The sequence below is a fragment of the Manis pentadactyla genome, chromosome 16 (assembly GCF_030020395.1).
Source record: "Manis pentadactyla isolate mManPen7 chromosome 16, mManPen7.hap1, whole genome shotgun sequence".
Taxonomy (NCBI): Eukaryota; Metazoa; Chordata; class Mammalia; order Pholidota; family Manidae; genus Manis; species Manis pentadactyla.
The window spans coordinates 55,295,115-55,316,127 of record NC_080034.1 but is presented as its reverse complement, the minus strand read 5'-3'; the positions used below and the strand labels follow the sequence as shown (position 1 = coordinate 55,316,127).

Genomic DNA, 21,013 nt, shown 5'->3' with positions numbered 1-21,013 from the left:
CATCATGTATGTAAACTGAATTACATACAATTAATAAAATAACTGTAGGCACTAATTATAGATGAAACTTTCATTTATAAACATATATCCACAATAATTTAATAATTTGTCATTAATTTTGCAGGAATTACATGAACTTAGTATAAGAATACATTTATATTGGATAATGGTCCTCAAGAATTTAGTATTTAAATATTTCATTCCCTTGAAGAACCCAAGATACAAAAAACTGTTGTAAGAAACTGGTAACCTCTCTTCAAAAATTCTTTCCAAGTATGAGTGTTACCTAAATACAAACCAATTAGGTCTTCATGATTACCTATAATACAGTAATATTTTTTTAAGTATCATGGATATACAATCTCACAAAGGTTTCGCATGAACAATACTGTAGTTTCAACATTCACCCATATTAACAAGTCCTCACCCCCCAACTGCAGTTACTGTCTATCAGCATAGTAAGATGCTATAGAGTCATATAATGTAGTAATTTCAAAAAGACAGAGCAGACCATAATTTGCCCTACAATTCCAGCATGGCTACTAAATTCTCTTATTTTTACCAATAGAGCCAAATGAATTTCACATTGCCAAAGAAAATACAACATACTAACCAAAGAAAATTCAAGTTATTTATTATATACAAATTCTAAATTTAAGAAAACAATGCAAAGGACACTCTCCCTATTCCAAGACTTCAGTTATTAGATCTTAACACACAGTAAAGGGCAAAGAAACAGATTAATAAGGCTCAAATCTGAAGATTTTTGTTTCCTTTACATTGGAGCCATGCAAGCAAGGCCCTGGCCCTCTACAAGTCTTCCTGTCTAAATATTCTCTCTGGTACTACTCTTACCTACCTACAATAGTATGAAATATATTGCTAACCGCCCCCCACACTCAACACACAGAAAAGGCTTCCATTTTATCCAGGGAATGAGACTGTCAAGTCAGGTGAAAAACTTAAACTATAATTTCTATAGATAATAGAAAAAACTATTACCTAACCTTTGAAAAGAACTGCCCAGGAATTAAAAGACAGTTTTATATAAACAATGCTAAAGAATTTACATATAAATGTACAGAATGTTACAGAATTCATATATAAAAAGTATATCTGTTCAGTACACAAACTAACGCTAGTGACTTCCTCACAGAACAGCGACCAACCACGGAAACAGTAAGGTTCCAGCTCCTCGCTTAGCACTCGCCCCTGGCGGAGCCTCACTGTTTACAGGGCTGTTTTCTTCATCCACCCTTTCCATCTGGTTATGAGCAAGTAATTGAATATGGTCAACTGTAATGCAAAAAGAACCTGACCACAAGGGTGGTGCTGATGGGGCACTCACACGGTACCCAGAAGCCCCCACCCCCAGTGCCTGTAGTTTCAGTGAGGTGGGAGCTGTGATATGGGTGCTCAGGCCAGAAATCATTACATACAAGCAAAGACTTTAATTTCCTAAACTTCCCAAGGTGCAGCCCAATATACTATTTTTTATTCCATTTGAATCCACTTAATCTGGAATTGAGATAATGGAGGAAGGTTTCTACATTTTGAGGTTATTTTTAATTTTCAAAATGTAGAAAAGGTTAGTTACCCTACAATTTTACCAAAACATAAATGACAGCATAAATACCACCTCAAATACTCAGAGAAGCTAGCTGTTGCGCCTTCGGGCTTCACTTACCTAATATTGCACTGTTAAGAGCTGAGCACACAGGTTCTCTCTGAATTGGGTCAAGCTGGTTTCCAACTGGACTGTTCCAAGGATCTGAATAAGCCAGTAAACTGAATGCATCCTGTTGAAAACACAGCAACTTGGCTTTTAATTCAAATAAACTACTGTGCTCACCATGGTTACAAGCTGAGAGACAGGTAAAATAGGGCTTTAAGGCACTAGACCACTGGAAATCTGAACCCACTTCCCATCTTATGAGGCTATACAATTTTAGCTAGATAGGCAACAAAGCCTAATCTGTTTTTTCTTGTAAACAGCCACTCTCATTCATCTTCCCCCATCCCATAATGCATACAGAAGAGCAAAATAAAAAATATTTTATGATTAAAAAAAATTAAACATTAAAAAAAAGAATTCTTGTGGAATAAGCTACTACTGGTTAAGGTAAAAGGAAGAAAAAATTTCAGATGCTTTACAATTTTTTATCATTGATAGGAATCTGACACTGAAAGAATAGAGCCTCCGTATATATACATTTTTAACAGATATCAGGATACCTCATTGTATATCATCTCAAATTCAGTACTCAAAAAAATAAAACTGAACTGTTCCCCTCCAGGAACGTTCAACAGTTCAACCGCCCTTATGCCACCCCTCCAAAGTAACTGATGTGGTCTCCTCAATCAGGGACTCTGTCTTCCATGGGAGGCCCAGGATACAGTGGTTTTAGACAATGACCTCAAGTTCAGGCTGTCTCAGCAGCTAGCTGTGTGGACTCTGGAAAGTGACAATCTCTCTAAGTATCAGTTTCAAGATTTGTATAAGAGGGATTCTCAAGATGTCCTATTTCATAGTCAAATGAGGACTGATGGCTTTGTGAAATTACCAGTGTTAGTTCGTGCTAATCTCAGTAAGTGGTATTATTTTGCCAAAAATTGATGCTCTGGGGAGAACCAAGATGGCGGCGTGAGTAGAGCAGCGGAAATCTCCTCCCAAAACCACATATATTTTTGAAAATACAACAAAGACAACTCTTACTAAAAGACAGACCGGAAGACACAGGACAATAGCCAGACTACATCCACACCCACGAGAACCCAGCGCCTCGTGAAGGGGGTAAGATACAAGCCCCGGCCCCGCGGGAGCCGAGCGCCCCTCCCCCCAGCTCCCGGCAGGAGGAGAGGAGTCAGAGCGGGAGGGAGACGGAGCCCAGGACTGCTAAACACCCAGTCCTAGCCATCCGCACCAGAGCGCAGACACAGTGCATGCATGGGGTGCTAGAAACTAAGGAAACTGGACGGTAAGACCTGTGAGTGGGTCCCCGCAGCTGGCGCACCCGGGACAAAGAAAAGCGAGTGCTTTTTGAAAGTCTTAAAGGGACAGGGACCCCACAGCTGGATGGAAGTGCCCCGGGACACCTAGTCCAGCAGCTGTGAATCCTGAGGAACTGTGGGCACCCGAACCCCAGCGGCGCAGCTCGGAGGCCCCTCACCCCGATAAACAGCCTCCCGCCTGTTCCCCCTCCGACGCGGCTCCGCCATATTGGAGTAGCAGCCTGAGGCAGGCCACGCCCACAGCAACTGCTGAGCTAAACAAACTCCATAGCGGCCGGGCAAGATCAGAAGCCCCATCTGCACGCAGCTGCCCAGCACAAGCCGCTAGAGGCCGCTGTTCTCCCAGAAGAGGAAGGTCATAAACTGGCAAGAAGGGACAACACACGCGCCAGCTCCCCACAAATGTATCGCCATGAAAAGGCAGAAGAAATTGATACAGACCAAAATCACAGAGTCAAACCCTGAGAAGGAGATAGACCTAACCAGTCTTCCTGAAAAAGAATTAAAAATAAAGCTCATAACCATGCTGATGGAGCGGCAGAGAAATATGCAAGAGCTAAGGGATGAAGTCCAGAGGGAGATTACAGACCTGAAACAAACTCTGGAAGGATTTATAAACAGAATGGATAAGATGCAAGAGGCCATTGATGGAATAGAAACCAGAGAACAGGAACGCATAGAAGCTGACACAGAGAGAGATAAAAGGATCTCCAGGAATGGAACGGTATTAAGAGAACTGTGTGACCAATTCAAAAGGAACAATATCCACATTATAGGGGAACCAGAATAAGTAGAGAGAGAAAAAGGGATAGAAAGTGTCATTGAAGAAATAATTGCCGAAAACTTCCCCAAACTAGGGGAAGAAATGGCCTCTCAGACCACAGAGGTACACAGAACTCCCATGACAAGGGATCCAAGGAGGGCAACACCAAGACACATAATAATTAAAATGGCAAAGATCAAAGACAAGGACAAAGTATTACAGGCAGCCAGAGAGAAAAAAAAGGTTACCTACAAAGGAAAACCCATCAGGCTATCATCAGACTTCTCAACAGAAACCCTACAGGCCAGAAGAGAATGGCATGATATACTTAATGCAATGAAACAGAAGGGCCTCGAACCAAGACTACTGTATCCAGCACGAATATCATTTAAATATGAAGGAGGGATTAAACAATTCCCAGACAAGCAAAAGTTGAGGGAATTTGCCTCCCACAAACCACCTCTACAGGGTATTTTAGAGGGACTGCTCTAGATGGGAGCACTCCTGAGGCTTAACAGATGTCACCACAGAAAATAAAATCACAGCAAGAAAGCAGACCAACCAAATACTAACTAAAGGCAAAAAATAAAATCAACTACCCACAAAAGCAGTTAAAGGAAGCACAAAAGAGCACAGAATAAAACAACCAACATATAAAGAACGGAGGAGGAGGAATAAGAAGGGAGAAAAATAAAGAATGACCAGACAGTGTTTAAAATAGCTCAATAAGCGAGTTAAGTTAGACAGGAAGATACTAAAGAAGCTAACCTTGAACGTTTGGCAACCACGAATCTAAAGCCTGCAATGGCAATAAGTACATATCTTTCAATAATCACCCTAAACGTAAATGGACTGAATGCACCAATCAAAAGACAGAGAATAATAGAATGGAAAGAAAAGCGAGATCCATCTCTATGCTGTTTACAAGAGACTCACCTCAAACCCAAAGACTATAGGAACAAAGAAAGACTGAAGTAACAAAACAGCAGCAGAATCATAGAACCTAAGAATGGACTAACAGTTACCAAAGGGAAAGGGACTGGGGAGAAAGGGAGGGAAGGGAGGGATAAGGGTGGGGAAAAAGAAAGGGGGCATTATGATTAGCATGTATAATGTTGGCAGGAGGGGGTGCACGGGGAGGGCTGTGCAACACAGAGAAGACAAGTAGTGATTCTACAGCATCTTACTACACTGATGGACAGTACAGTAATGGGGTTTGTGGGGGGGATTTGGTGAAGGGGGGACCCTAGTAAACATAATATTCTTCATGTAACTGTAGATTAATGACAACAAAATAAATAAACAAATATTTTAAATAAATAAATAAATAAATAAAACAAAAGCCAGGGGGAAACAAATAAAAATTGATGCCCTAATGCAGAGTAATATAATACAGATATAAATGAGTAGATACAGGACACATTCCCAAATCAGAAGTCATACATGAAGAGGTGCTGAGGAAACTTAAATCAGTGAATTCAGTAACACTTTAAAGATGCTGATTACTGAAACGTGGAAGACTGAAATTCCTAAAGAATACTATCTCCGAAGTACAGCTGCTCCCACGTTCCCCTAGTCGGCTTAGTAGTGTTCTGAAAGCACAGGCAGGGGAAAGGCTTCCTGGCCTATACTCTTCCCCTTTCACATCCAAGTTGGCCTTTATATTGCGGTGATTAGAGAAAGAGAAGAACTGTCCACAAAGCAAAGCTGAGCCACGGTCTGAGGCTACCAGACAGGGAACAGGGGCCTTTAAAATACCACACACACGGTTCTTCGACTAATGAGTGTTTCATTCACCTTGGACTTCTTGCCCACCCAATTATAATGAAAGTTCTCTGAAGATCAGTGACTAGGTTCTATTTTCTGGTTTCCCCCAAATCCACATTTACTGGTGGAAAGAATATTAATGTGTGATATTCTATAACACTAATTCTAATCAATCACATTATTTCTAAAGACTGAACCTCAACACTTAATTTACCCCACTGCCACCTAAAAGGTACCATTCCCATAGTACAGATACATTTTAGAAGTATTAAATAATTGTGCAAGGAGTAATTGTACACAAAAACTTTACGCACAAAACTATCCTCTTGGGTCTACATATGATGGACGTGCTACCTAAAAGGTGCAATGTTGCAGATCCACATTTCAAATCAAGACCATTCTGTCTAGACCTTCTAGTATTTAAAACAAGAACTTCAGAGAAAAAGGTACTGATGGTAGTACTTTATTATACACGAATACTGGGTGGGGCAATGTTTCAAGCACTACGGGGATCACCGTATGAGGTGCATACTGTCATGAACACTTCCTTACAGAGAAGCAAACTGAGGCAGTGAGAAGTTAGATCGCACAGCTAGGATTGTACTTCCTTTATCAGATGCAGTTTCCATATTAAGAGGAAAAAAGTCTAAAATTTTGGTCTAATATTTTCAGTACAATTGAGCAAATATTTATTAGACACAGCTGCCAGACACTGCAGACAGAACAATCACCAGGACCTCATCACTGTTTCGAGGGCTCATGGAGTCTTTCGAGGAAGACAGACATGTAAATAAACAAGGCAGTTACATACATACAGCACATTCATGCATGTACAAATAAGCTCATTAACATACAATGTATTGTGTCACATGTACAATCACAAAAACTGGCTCCAGGTCTAAGGAAACTGAAGCTGAGGAAAAGAAAGGGCCTGGCTGGAACCTTGTATAAGGGGTGAGATCCTCAAGTGCCTTCCAAAATCACACAAGAAAATCTGAATTTTTTCTACGAAGGCAATGTTATAAATAAAAAAGTGGTATGGATTAGACTTGATTTTAGAAGGACCACACAGTAACACAATGAAACAGAGCCTGAGAAGAGAGTGAAGTTGTAAGCAAAAAATCTAATAAAATTTTAAAAACAAAAAAGAGGAGTTAACATCGTCCTCAGTAGTAAATATCTAGAACTTTATCTTCCCTTATAAAGGGAATAAAGTCAGCAAAGCAACATTAATGTTTTAAATCCTTCTATAAAACTTAATTGGTGATAGTAACCAAAGAAATGCAAATAAGAAATTTTAAGATGTGACTGATGTTGAACCTACTGAGGTTAAGATTAAGACAGTGCCAATGGCACCTTCCATCATCATTGCTGGTAATGTTGGCAGGTTCCTGGACAGCAATTCAGCAATATGTAGCAAAAGCCACAACAATCATACCCTTTGACTCAGTATTTCTATTCCTAGGACTCCAGCCCACTGGAATATTTTAAGAAACATAAAGTTACACATATAGAGGTGCGGCTAAAGCACATGAATAAAAGCAAAAGCAAATACAACATCTAATGAGAGAGCAATGCTTAACTGAACTGATTCAGCAACACAGACTATCAAGGAGCCAGAAACTAGAAGTAAGTTATGACAATATATAATAAATATATAATAAAACAATGCAAATAGTACAACTATAGTTACTAACTAGGGATGACAATATATCCGCATGAGATTTAATGCACAAAACTGAAAATATCTCAAGTAAGGAATAAAAAGACAACAAGAACGAGAAAGGAAGTCTGAGAAAACTGGTAAGAAAGGTCAAGAGAAACGGGGCTGCTGCAGGAACTTCCTCCTGTGGCTCCACAGTGAGCCCCCCGTCTGCACGAGGCCTGCTTCTCCACGGCTGCGGGGATGCAAAACACATGTGTACCTTACAGTAAAGCACTTAGGTCAATCTTACTTTCAAATCGAACCAAATCATTCTCTCTCTCTCTATATGCATGATTCAAAAGTATGCAAAAGTTTAAAAATAAAGCTAAAAATACGTCACTACCACCACATGTGACCTGAAGTGAAAAACAAAAACAAAACAAGTAACTTTTAAACCTTCTCAACTGTGGCCAAGAAAAGCTTCTCTTCATGTTGTCCTCAAAACCTCTAGCCTTGTTCTTTATGCATGTAAAAGTTGGATCAGTAACTCACCCCTATTTAGATCAAGATTAAGTCTGGCAAATGGGAGGGAAGCAGCTCAGAATACTGAGAAAGACTCTTAAAGCAGCTGGCTTTTGCTTAGTAGTCAGAGGTACAAAGATCAAAGCAATCCCTATTATTTAGATGAAAAAGATGAATTACATCATCACATAATTGAATATATAATCAAGGAATAAACATTTGTGAGAATAAGGCCATGTGATGCCATTTTTCAGGCTTCATGTAAATTAGAACCAGACAGTAAGCTGATTGAGTGAAACTAAATTTTCAAAGGCACTACATAAATCACACATGTTCCTTTATCATGCATGCTCAACTGGCATACAGTCTTAAACAAGAAAACAGAGTCACATGACCTAGTTTAAAAAAGTCTATGAATTTTTAAAAACGTCTCATATTCCCAAATATCCCCTAAAACAGCAGTTCCCAAAGTATAGTCCAGGGACCCTGGGTCCAAGACCCTTTTCAGAGGCTTCAAAGGTCAAAATTATTTTCATAATAACATTAAAATATTACTCTTTTCTCCTTCTCATTCTTTCACAATTATATAGTACAGTTTTCCAGAGCCTACAGAAATGTGTGGCATGAGAGTAGACTGAATGCAGAGGTAGGGATGAGAATCCAGCCTATTGTCCATTAAATACAGAATTAAAGAGATTTATGAAATACAAAATAATGTCACCTCTCATTTTTTTTACTTTTAGGAAGATATTTTTCATAAAGAAATAGGAAGATATTTTTCATTAAAATATTTAATGAATTATTTTTAAATGAATTAATAACTTTAGCTTCAGTTTTAATTTCTACTATGGTGAAAATCAATAAATATAACCTATATAAATAAAAACTCTTTGGGAATCTTCAAATAGTTTTTTTCACTTGTGTAGACACCAGAAATGTTGAGAAACACTCCCCTAAAACATTCTCACTACCTAGCAAAGAAGTACTCAGTTTCCCAAAAGGACACCTTTAGATACTTAAAATAACTTAAGAAAGGTTGAGAAGTTTATTCTTAGCATTCTTGATATGAGAAAAGGTTCTAAGTAGCACAGTGATGAAAATTCACAGTTGGAAAATCAATTACACTTTTCATATGAGTTCAACTTCAATTTATTAAACATTCATTGAATACCAACGTGCTGCATGCATTAGACATATTTAACAGGGGAGAAGTTAAATAAAAATCTAGACTGACCTAAGGAACTCTTAGTCTTACAAGGGAAACATGGACAGCTATTTTCCAAATATATGAAGGTCTGATTTGACTTGTTAAATGAAAAACTGCTTACACAATCTACCAGTTTTCTTTCTTTAGCATAAAAATCCTAACTTTTTTTTGATAGCTCAGGGTCAGCATTAGAACAACAGCTCTGCTACCTAGTAAAGGTAGTACTAAATGTAGCAAATACAGCTCCTGATTTCCCACCTCAGCCCCTGCTACACTACATGGCTGTAACGGGAAGTGTGTTTAAGGAGGCTCCCTGACCCGCAGGCCAGGCAGGTATGTCTACACAGGAGCTGTCCTGTTGTGACCATTTGAGGTCAAATGTGTTGATCCTGGGTGTTGCTGTCTGCACCGACTCTCAGTTTGGGTCCAGAGGGATGGCAGGAGTCTTGCCCTTTCTCACTACATCCAACCACAGTCTCATGGCCACTACATACATCTCCCCTTTGTTTTCTGGACTTCTTTGAAAATATTCAGGAGAAAATGTTTATCACCAATCACCTCTCAGCCCAACCTAACACAGGGTAAAGACACACACATACTTAGTTGCTGGGTTAATGTTTCATAGGCTTATAGGGCTGTTGGGACTTCTATGAGTATGGGGAAAAGAAACTTTTAAAGAGTTGAAACATCTCTACAATGAAATGTAATGCTGACTTAAGGTAGGGAAAACTCCTCCATCTTCAACTGAGAACACAAAATTGTGGCTTACTAAACTGTTTTAAATGTTATCCATATCTTTCTATCCATCATAAACATCCACCAAAAATAGACATGAAAATGTGTTTTAACTATTCTTTGGGCTTTGAGAGATGACCCAATCCTTCAGAAGAACAAAAGTATGTACTGTACATTCAATTTGCTACAGCCTCGAAGACTGTTCAGTAAAATAAACTAACTCAAGTTTATGGTTTTATTATATACATTTCTTCTAATAACCTTGCCAATTTTACAGCTGAGAAAATAAGACTAAGAAAGTGAGCTGACAAAGGGCACGTAACACCGACAGGCAGCAGACCTGGAATTCACTCCCTCTTCTTACTCGAAGTGAAACAGAGCTGACTGACCCCACCAAACACCTTCATTCTTAAATAGGCAGGATGCCTGGAAGTTCACATCCAAGGTTTTCAACAGAAATTTCTAGCACTACTCAATGAGTTACAAAACTACATCTTAGTACACTGACACATTTATAATTTTTTGAGGCAAAACGAACTTACCTTCAGCATTTTTTTATTTGCTGTGTTCTTCCCGCATTCCCTCCTCAGCTGTTCGCTCACCGCCTGTAGCTCTCTTCCAAAGCGGATCATTCGCTCTATGGCGGCCTGGCTTCCTCCACACAACTGGCGTCTTAACTGACTCGAATCAACTTCTGTAAGCAAAGTGAACAAGTAATTCACAACGTCACTAAATGGAGTGATGAACATAGGCTGCTTATAACACTTTGTTTACTTCATCTAGTAACTATTACCTAGTATTTAATCTATATATGCAGGTTTTTAACTTAATATGGAATTTACAGCTAAAAGGTGTACTTTATCTAGGTCTTAAAGAGTCTAGAATACGATATGTAGCATGCAGTTCAAAGTCAGGTGACAGCCTTTCAGTATTAGGATGTTACCTATATGTCAAGGAAAATTTCATGACTAGTACAACTGTCTAAAACTACATTAGGAAAAACAGAAAAAAGTTTGTAATTGCTTCTCAGGCTACTTTAACTGACAGAGAATATAGATGGAGTAAAATGATTCCTATAGACTGAGAGGCTAAATGATTCCCATAAAAAAATACTCTTTTACAAAATAATTTTATAGTTCTTATCTTGGTTGCCAATAATCACTGACAAATAATGTAACCCTATAAATCACAACATAGAAATCACCAATGATGATGATGATCATTAACATTTACTAAGCATTACTTGGTGTTACTAACTTTAGAGATCAGCTCATTCAATCTTCACTATCACCCATGAAGCAGTTATTATACCCATTTTACAGATGAAGAAACTGAGGCACAAAGCTCTTAAGTAACTTGTCCAAGGTTACATAGCTAGTAAATGGCAGTTGCAGAATTCAAATCCAGGAATCTATGTAATCTGGCTCTAGAACTCCTGCTTATAGTCACTTTGCTTAAATTACTGAATATTGAGGTTGCCTTACCTATAGAGCTAAGCTGCCTTTTTAATCATATTCCTTGCTTCAAAAAGTGAATTATACATTGGAACACATAATCCTCAACAAGGTAGTTGTGTAAATAATAAAAGAATAACTTTGCATACAGAACGTAGTTTCTTATACTCTTAATGATTTGAAGAAATACCTTTTAATTTCAAAATAATAAGAAATCTAATGCTACCATAGAATTCTGACCAATGAGAATTTATAAGCTTCAATAATTTTCACGTTCCAGTTGATGGGAAAGTTTGCTGATGGTTTAACTTTATGGTACAATTCACTCCACAAGTTGTCAACAAAGTAAAATTATGATGCTAATGTATCCTTCAGCCACATGATTGAGGGAAAGGGGAGGGAGGCCATACTCAAGCACTTAACTCTATGCCAAGCACTGAACTATGCACAGTCACATATACTCAGAGTAAATGAATTTTAAAAAGTGTCTGATTAGAATTTATAAAATCAGCTCTATCCATTTGGCCTTTACTGGCTATACTGAAGTAAGTGTAAAAACTTTTCGTATCTCCAACTTTAAATATCCTAAGGGATAAATAGGTTAGTACTGCAGCACTGATGACGGTACTAGCATTGAGCCGAAACAGAGTTCAGTAAAGAAAACTGTTTAGCACTTAACTTCAGAAGGTGCTGAAAAGTTACTTTACTTTCTCCAGCAACCTATTCTCAGAATAAATTAAGAGACTTAACATATCACTGTCAAATCCAATGGCACATACATCTTTTAGTTTGATTTATGCTCATCAGCTGTGAATCAGTACAAATAAAAACATAACCATGTAGTCATCATTTTTTATTAAAAATGTAAGAAGTATCACTGCAGACCCATTTCGGTGTCACAATCTTCCATTTCGTGATCATGTTTAGAGCTACCATTTAGGAAACCATTGGATGAAGTTTCTCCAACTCCATTGGAGTAGTGATCTGTTTCCATGTCTACATCATTACTGAAAATGAAAAAACAAACCTAATTTTAGAAATAGCACACTTTCAGCTTAGTTTAGAATAAATGACTACTCAACTACATAGCCTACTTATAAACTGACTTCATAAGGCAATAACAATCTGAACAAAAGGTAGTTAGCTAAATCTTGAATGTATTCAAAGCCAAGTATGTAACTGACTCAACAAATTTGTACTCCTGAGATAAGGGAGAAAAATGTAGTGGGTTTATGACTTGATATCCATATGGAGAAATCAGACTTCAACATACACTACCACTAGAGTTTCCAAACTCAGATCTGCACTTTATTCTTTGTTAATCAACTCTTGCCCCAAAATCTAAGCCCCTCATGCCAGCACTCACTTCCAGTATGTAGAGGGAAATCTCACTCCCCAAACAAGCTCCTACTGGAACTCACGTCACCTCTTTCTTGCCCTCATATTCAGCTCACTTCTAAACTATTTTTCTTTAATAGTCTCAACATTTTATCATTTGCCCTCACTCCTTAAAAATATACCCTCTTTCAAAGGTAAATAAATAATCTTAAAAACTACCCAGTCACATCCTCTTCATATCTTTCCAGTACCCAACACTATTTTCCTCTCACAGGCTTTTTTATTGGCTAAAGATTCTAAAGTACTGCCAAATCTTAATTTTAAAATATTGTTTTGGATATGTAGGATGTTTCCAATTTTTGCTCATTTCACATTTACTGAAGGAATAACTATGTACAATAACTGTATCTGGACATATTGGAATTGTCATGTATGCCCTTCAGATTCATCCACAGAGAATATCTATCTAATCTATAAGATTTCTCCTATGTAACCCAGAGGAAACACTTGATAAACATTCAGGAGTATTTAAATAAAAATGACCTTTTATCATTAAAAAGGCAATCTATATTCATTGGTAGGGGAATAAAAAAACACTGAATGCAGATAAGCAAAAAGCACTTTATGCATAATGCCCCAGAGGTAAGCAGTGGTTAACACCTGGGCTGAGGGTGAATGGAACTGTGGGTGCCTGGGTGCATACACATTTCTATCAATAGAGCCTGTAACATAAAACAGAGATCTAGGAAGAAGGGATCAATGGTTCTAGGACTCCTTTGTCAGTCAGGGAAGCTTGTTTATTACTATCTTGACAAAACTTTGAGAATTGGTAAGAAAAATCAAACTTTAAAAATAGTGTTTAATAAAAATCCTTAAAAATCACAGCTTTTAGTGATGTTAATAAATATACTATACCTTTTGGACAATTCAATACAGTATTTAAGAAGGATTCTTTCATTCAACAGACATTTAAGAGCCTCTGATCCATGTTCCACATTAGATGCTAAGGATATAATGCAACAGTCTCTACCCTCCAGGAGCAAAGAGCCTATGAAAAGCTAATGAAGTTACTATATTACAGAGGCTCAGTACTACAGTGAAAGTCACAGGGAGAGACACAACACTTGGTGGGGATGTGTACCCAGGAAAACATCCTGGAAGAGGTAACATCTGAAACGGACTTCTGACAGTTTGCCTGAACAGAAGTCAGGATTGGAGGAGGAGGGCGGGGAAAGAGCATTTCAGATGGGGTGAAGTTTAACGGAAAATGTCGAAGTCTGGAAGTCAGAAATCCTGGGAAGTAGTCTCAGTTCTGCAACTTACTAGCTACTTTAGCAATCTTAAAAAAAAGTCATTACTTTTCAGTATTCAGCTCTACATCTGTAAAATGGTTTTAATAGTTAATATTATCTTTGCCTAATCCACAATATTGTAAGGAAAGCCATTACCAACTATAAAATAACAGTTAACTGCTAAACAGTTTAAAAGCTTACTTTCTTCTTGTGACTGACACAGCACACAAGGAGGATGGTGTGTCAACCACCCCTTCCTTTAAGCTTGCTTCCCTGAACTCAGGTACATCTGTCTCTTTAGCAACTTCCTGCCATGAGGATAGTATTTAAAACCCACAATTTGACAACCATCCTACCTTCAAACAGTGGCAGAACCCTCTACAGCAAAAAAGTACTAATGTACCATAAAATGCAATAAAACACTAAGGACTCATTAACTTTCTAAATTTACATACATGTTATTATAATACAGTACTCTCATTTTGTATTTCCCAATATGTCATCTCTACTGTGAACAACTACCTTGACCTACTCATCAAGTCATTTTTTTCTACTGGTCTTTTCATACCACTTCTGTGGGCTTCCACTATAACCTGAACCTCACACCACCATTTCTTCAGTAAATCCTTTTCACTTGTGATCTATAACTTGGGGACTTTCACTACTCAAATTTGCAAATACAGATTTTTACATATACTCCTTTCTCCAGAATTGTATTTCCATTAAGATTCCACACTACAACTTAGCCTCTCTCTCCTGTGGTGAGAGAATTGTGCAAGGATGAACATTCCCCAGAAATGCAGTGTGACCGATCAATTCACGTTATAAAACTAAACCAATATCAAATTGATAAAATCTACTAATTATTTTTATGGAGAAAAAAAGTTATTCTACTAGTACTGAACCAAACTGAGATTCAGATTCTGGATAATTTAGGCAGGCTGAATTTGTAAGAACTTGCTCTCACACACTAGAACTTAATTCAAATGGTTACATTTCACAAACCTTTAGTTTCAATGAATATTAAACCTGAGCATATCAAGGGTCACAGTATATTGATAAAGATGTCTCTTCTCTCAAAGCTCTTCCAAGGCCCAGACCATGCCCGACAGAACAACTGACACCCAAAAGGTCCTCAGTAGTCTTCATGCTGTGTGTTTCCTAAATGATGTAACCATGATCTGTTATATGCAAGCTACCTAAAGACAGGCTCTCAGAAAAGATCCTTTGTAAAGCTGGTTATTTGGAACTCAGGAAATATTCTACACATTTACATCAAATAACATTCCACGTACAGAGAAAAAAATAGCTGTCTGTAAACAGATCATATGTTAACATGAGATGTTAAATAGGTCTGTGGTGGTGAAAGACCAGAATTTGTCCCTATAAGCCCACCAGCGGGGAGAGGGAATGGAGAGGAAGACGAAGGAAGGGAAGAGCCTATGTGCATCCTGGGAGACGGAAAAGCCTCGGGAACTTGACTCCCTACCTCTCTCTTCTCTGGGGGCTTAGGAACTCCCAGACCCCATATGGGCTGTATAAGGCAATGTTTCCAAATTATTAAAAATGATGACACCTACAGTTAGGTTGCTTATAGTGATGTAAAAGCTAGGGAAATCATTTACCTGGTGAAGTTATTAACTTGTGATCTTGACATATTTATGCTGTTCAGTTCTGGAACATTCAAATTGGAGGACTGGTGTTTACTATGGCAATATGACTGATGTACTTTATTTGATATTACACCATTACTACAACTTTCAAAACCTGGAAAAAAATGAAGACAGACATGTCATGAAAATAGAAACACATTAACTCACTGTAAGGTTACAAGTAATGAACCCATATTCTGATCTTGTATTTAAAACTTCCATAATATAGGAGTCAATGGACTACTTAACTAGTAAACAGATAACCTCTCGGGGAGAATACAAAGGTATTTAATTGTAAGCTGGGACTGTCATCTCCTCTAACACTTACTGAAGGCTTAATTAGGGGTTTTTATTTAATCCTTACAATTCCCCTGAAAGGCAGTATTATCATCAGCCCCCATTTTACATGAGAACACACTGAGGCTAAGAATTTGTACCTGCAGTGACTGTATGATAGTCAAGAAAGGTGCTGGATAACCACATAAATATAAGAGATCACCCTCATTTTGTGAATGGTAGTATAAATAAACCAAGAGAGAGTAATATAGAAAGGTATATGCTGGCCGAGAAAAAACAAAGGTGTTATTTTTCTCTATGCAAGGAAAGGAAACAGTATATGACGTCACTTTTAGAAAGTTAAATGCACAGAGGAAAGGTAACACCTTGGAAAAAAGAATTAAAAAGCCAAGAAAGAAGACTGAGAAGGATCAGAAATAAACCTATAGAAGTGAGGTCAAGAAAGCCAAAAAAGGAGAGAAAATTTTAATTAAAAGAACACAAAAAACCTCAGAGAGTAAGACTGCTGAGCCAAAAAGGGATTAGGAGAAAATGAACTGGGTGAATAGACTCTTGCAAGAAGCCTGGCTGAGAAAGAATGAGACAGAAGGCGGTCCAGCAAGGTCTGGTGACTGATGGCCTAAGATATCCACCTTCACATTTATACTTTATTAGAACATACAATTACCTTTTCTTTACCAAATATCTATGATTTACTTTCTAGAGACAACTGCAATGTTGACCTTTGTTTATGAAGATCTGCTATTAACCTATTCTCAGCAACAGTTCTCAAGTTACTCCCTGGTACTAAAAACACACAAATCTGATGCACCTACTTTGAGATCAAGTATACACATGTGCAAAAGAGTTATGCAGAATGTATGGATTTTTAAATTTTATTTGGGTTCAAAAACATAGAAAGGTAAAATTTTAAAGATAAGATTGAATCTCACCAGAGTAATGTGCAGTACCTCCTTTGCCTGAAGCTAGACTGTGGATAGTCATCCCGTGGCTTGGGCTCATACTCGGACTACTAAAAGGTCGAGGACTAACAGGATAACTGTCTTGAGATTTTGGGCTTCGTCCTCCCAAACATCGTACTTCACTATCTGTACCATTCACCATTTCTATGAACTGACGCACTCTAAAAAGGACAAGACAAATTTACTTAGATAATCTTCAAGTAGCTGTTTATTTAATAGCCAACAGATTTCTCAAAGGAAATATTTTAGGAACTTACATTTACCATTAAGTTTGATTTTTAGGTAATATGTTAAAAATAAGAAATATCATTACATATGTTATATTGCTTAGAATTTAAAATTTTCCAGAAAAAAATGATAGTGTAATGTAAGAGAGTATGTTATTTACTAAGAAAATGAAAATCTGTCGCTATAACAAATAATAAAAATGGACCTCATTTTTTAACTAAAAGAATTTAAATAATATTTGCACTTGGTAGCAAAGAATATGTAAGAACATGATGTGCTTTTATGTGCATATGATAAATACAAAGAAAGAGCCTTTCTCCCTACCCTTCCTCATCTCTAGTACCATTTGCAACTTCTTAACCAAAATGGGCCACATTTCAACTTTTACTCTAAAGCAAAACAATACTGATATTTGGCTTACAAAGGGTTTCTATTGCTTAAAGAGCTGCAATCTTAAGCACTGAATTTTAATAACACCTGAATTTTAAAATAACGAGGATTCAATAAAAATAAAAAGCCAAATTAGGATGGCTATTATAAAAAAGCTTAATAACACCTGAAGTTTAAAACAACGAGGGTTCAATTTTTTTTAAAAGCCAAATTAGGATGGCTATATAAAAAAGAATAAGGAACAGAAAATAAAAAGTGTTGGTGAGGATGTAGAGAAACTGGAACTCTTCCACACTGTTGGTGGGAATGTAAAATGGTACAAGGCTATGGAACTGTAAGGATTAATTTCCTCAAAAAATTAAATATATAATTATCATATGGTTCAATAATTCCTCTTCAGGGTACACACTCCACAGAACTGAAAGCAGGGACTCCAACAGATATTTGTATACCCCTGGTTCATAGCAGCATTATTCACAATAACCAAAAGTGGAAGCACCCAAATGTCCATTGATGGATGAATGGGTAAACAAAATGTGACGTATATGTGCAGTGGAATATCATTCCGCCTTGAAAAGGAAGGGAATTCTGACACATGCTGCAACATGGATGAACTTTAAAGACATTATGCTAAGGGAAGTAAGCCAGTTATAAAGGACAAATATTTTATGATTCCATTTATATGAGGTACCCTGGAGTAGTCACATTCAAATTCATAGAGATAGATGATAGAATGGTGGTTGCTAAGAGATAGGGGGAGAGAGATAAGGGTGTTAGGGTTTATAGGGTACTGAGCTTCAGTTTGGAATAATGACAAAAGTTCCAGGGACATATTGGTGATGGTTGTAGAACAAGGCAAATGTACTTAATACTACATAACTACATATAAAAATGGCAAATTTTATGTTATATATATTTTACCACAATTTTTTAAAAGTCCACAGACTTATTAAAAGGTATTCTACAGGAAGAAAAATAGATACCATCTTCAGTAAGATTTTCACACTTTAAAACATGGAGATAAAAAGAGAGAAGAGCAAACATACAGCAAAAGATGCCATTTGCTTATAGTCCTCAATATAAGTTTTTTTAATAATCTGTTACTTACATGTACTAATACATTACAAAATTATATGCAAACATTTGAAACCAAGTAAAATAAAAATTGAGACTATTAACATGAAGATAATTTTGGTTACATATACCACACACATAAATGTAATACACCATATTTTATTAAACTCACTTCAATGTGAAAAGGAGATTAGGATTTCTTTCAAGTAAACTTGGGTATAATTGTTGTGTTGTTTCAATGGCTTCTCCCATTCTTCCTGCTAATACCAATTTCTGAATTCCTATTTAGAAAAAGAAAGCAAGAGACTAATTGAATAGAAACATAAAGTTAGTAGACCATCAAAAAAAAGTTAGTAAGAAGATCTTTAAATAAATTACTGTATATAATCCTAAAATTATAGTTTCAATTAGGCAATCAAGGAAAAATTTCAGACATTAAAAAACTAGAAAAAGAAGTACTTTCATGAAAACCAAGCTTTCATAAAAAAACAAGTATTTAAAAAAAATCACAATTAACATATAGGAAAAACATCTGTTAAGCAATATTAAAGTATTAAACACTAAGATTAAAAATATGGTATCTTTGTGGTATACACTGTGGTGATGGTTTCATAGATACATACTTTTCTCCATACTCATCAAGTTACATTCACTAAACATGCACAACTTTTAATATGTCAACCATACCAATAACATTAAAAAAAAATAAAGACCACAGTAAACATTAAAGAAATAATAGTCAAAATATATCATCAAATATAACCTTTGAATCCAGTACTAAAAGAATGCTAGCATTCCCTGTGTGTCAGGGCATTGGCATTGTTAAATTAGATGATGAGGATACAATATACATGTGATCTCCTGTTTGCCAGAGTTTATAATGTAGTATGACAGATAAGCATATAATTAGCCACAGCAAAATGTAATCAGTGTTATTACAGCAGTTTGACCTGTAAAAAAATTGTTTCTATACACCACGATTTCACCCACGTGTTTTACTTTTATGCCTATTCTCTCATCAAGTCCATACCTTCCCTGACCGACGAACTGTCAGAATATTAAGATAGCTAACTGTGGGCCAGTTATCATGCTGATTCGCCCTTGTTAGAACAGGCCCTACAGCTCTGGCTATAAGCCCTAGTTTTAAGATCAATTCTATCCATTTACACACAAATATTTAAATTTCTTTTCACATGTTATCTCCACTAACTTGTAATCGTGGGACTACTTTGCCAATTAAAAAAAATTTACTGAGTATTAACTTCTTCAAAGCTCAAGAAAACATTTTAAGAAAAAAATGTAAATACTTCTTACAGAACCTTCTCCAAAAGTGTACCTTTTTACATCCAGAAGACTAACACAGTCCTGTGTGACCCTTTTTTTAAAGGTAATCTTCAATAATATCAACGAAAATCTTTTTCAGAGGTATCAAATTTACATTAATATATTTGAAAAAAATTTTTAATTAAAAACTAAATTTTCTAAAAATCAATATAATGAGAACTATAATCTGAAAACAAGTGTTAACCATGCACCACAGGGTCCTTACTTTGTCTATTCTTAATGGAAGCTAATTCTTCTAGAACGGTCTGGTCTGTAGATCTGGCAAAGGCCTCTGCTGTGGCACAGTACCCATGGTGGACTAAGTAAGATGAAACCATTCTTAAAAAGAAGAAACACACATCTTTTAGTCGAGAGAATACATGCTTCATACAATTTATATAAACAAGGTCTACTCTGGTGTTACGAAATCAACCACTCCTCTTGAAGCAATTAAGGATTTAAGTTTGAAAAAACATTTTGCTGTATTCATGTAGTATTCCCAAAAGATAACTGTAAATGCTATATTGAAACTACTCTCCCTAAAAGTAAATATTACTAGAGAATCAAGGACATTAAATAACTCTTCCCTGACTCTTGGCACCCCATTATTTGCAGGTCCTTTCCTATTATTCCTCATCCTTATATTCAATCCTAATAACTGTAATTTATGTTTTGCCTGTTTCCCATGACTTATCCCAGTAAAGTGTTGGCATTTTCTAAACAGAACAATTTAAAAACAACAGATTAACTCTTTGTGTTCCAGAGTTCAACCCTTTTATATCCACCAGTTAATTACATGGGATGGAATGATAAGGTATAAACATGAGGAATACTAAGGTGAACCCTCAGAGAGAATCTTCCAGAACAAAGCCTATTAGGGTGATAATACTAATCAATGAGAAGTTGGCTTTTTAATCTAAATCAATTTAGTGTGACTGTATATGGGAGACTGATTACTCAAATAAGATTTACATGGAAATGACACACTTCAAAAAACAAATTAATTTTTTAAAAAGCCAACAAGTGATCAGGACACATATTTACATCTAGCCACAAAATATTAGGAAACTGTTGACTCAACATTATTAACCCATATATCCAATATATCCAAATATTCAACCCTTAAGCCTGCCTCCATTTGACACTATTAAGGGCCTACTAGAAAAATGATAGGAAGCAGCTGTTCACAGGAAAGAGGGACTGAGCAGGCAGCAGTTGGGGGGTGGAGATACCTCTAAGAAACAGATTTTTTATTTAATTTCATCTGATTGTTCAAATTAAGAGGGTAGGGAAGAACCTTTGAAATTGGACTTCCTAGGAGCTCATGATGAGTGTCAACTTCGTCATGTAGG

The 21,013-nt window shown here is 36.7% G+C and overlaps 1 protein-coding gene across 3 annotated transcripts in view; it reads right to left on the bottom strand.

Annotated features, from left to right (window-relative positions):
- RANBP9 (RAN binding protein 9) overlaps positions 1-21,013 on the bottom strand; it is a 92,013-nt gene that overhangs the window by 2,329 nt on the left and 68,671 nt on the right. The window contains exons 7-13 of one of the 3 annotated variants that reach the window (XM_036878774.2): positions 19,888-20,000; positions 18,511-18,619; positions 16,617-16,807; positions 15,361-15,502; positions 11,991-12,112; positions 10,194-10,345; positions 1,688-1,799 (exon numbers count right to left, since the gene is read on the bottom strand). In XM_036878774.2, the coding sequence (XP_036734669.2) occupies positions 1,688-1,799; positions 10,194-10,345; positions 11,991-12,112; positions 15,361-15,502; positions 16,617-16,807; positions 18,511-18,619; positions 19,888-20,000 (941 nt within the window). The remainder of the gene's footprint in view (positions 1-1,687; positions 1,800-10,193; positions 10,346-11,990; positions 12,113-15,360; positions 15,503-16,616; positions 16,808-18,510; positions 18,620-19,887; positions 20,001-21,013) is intronic. The other 2 variants (XM_057493971.1, XM_057493972.1) reach the window with 2 other exon arrangements.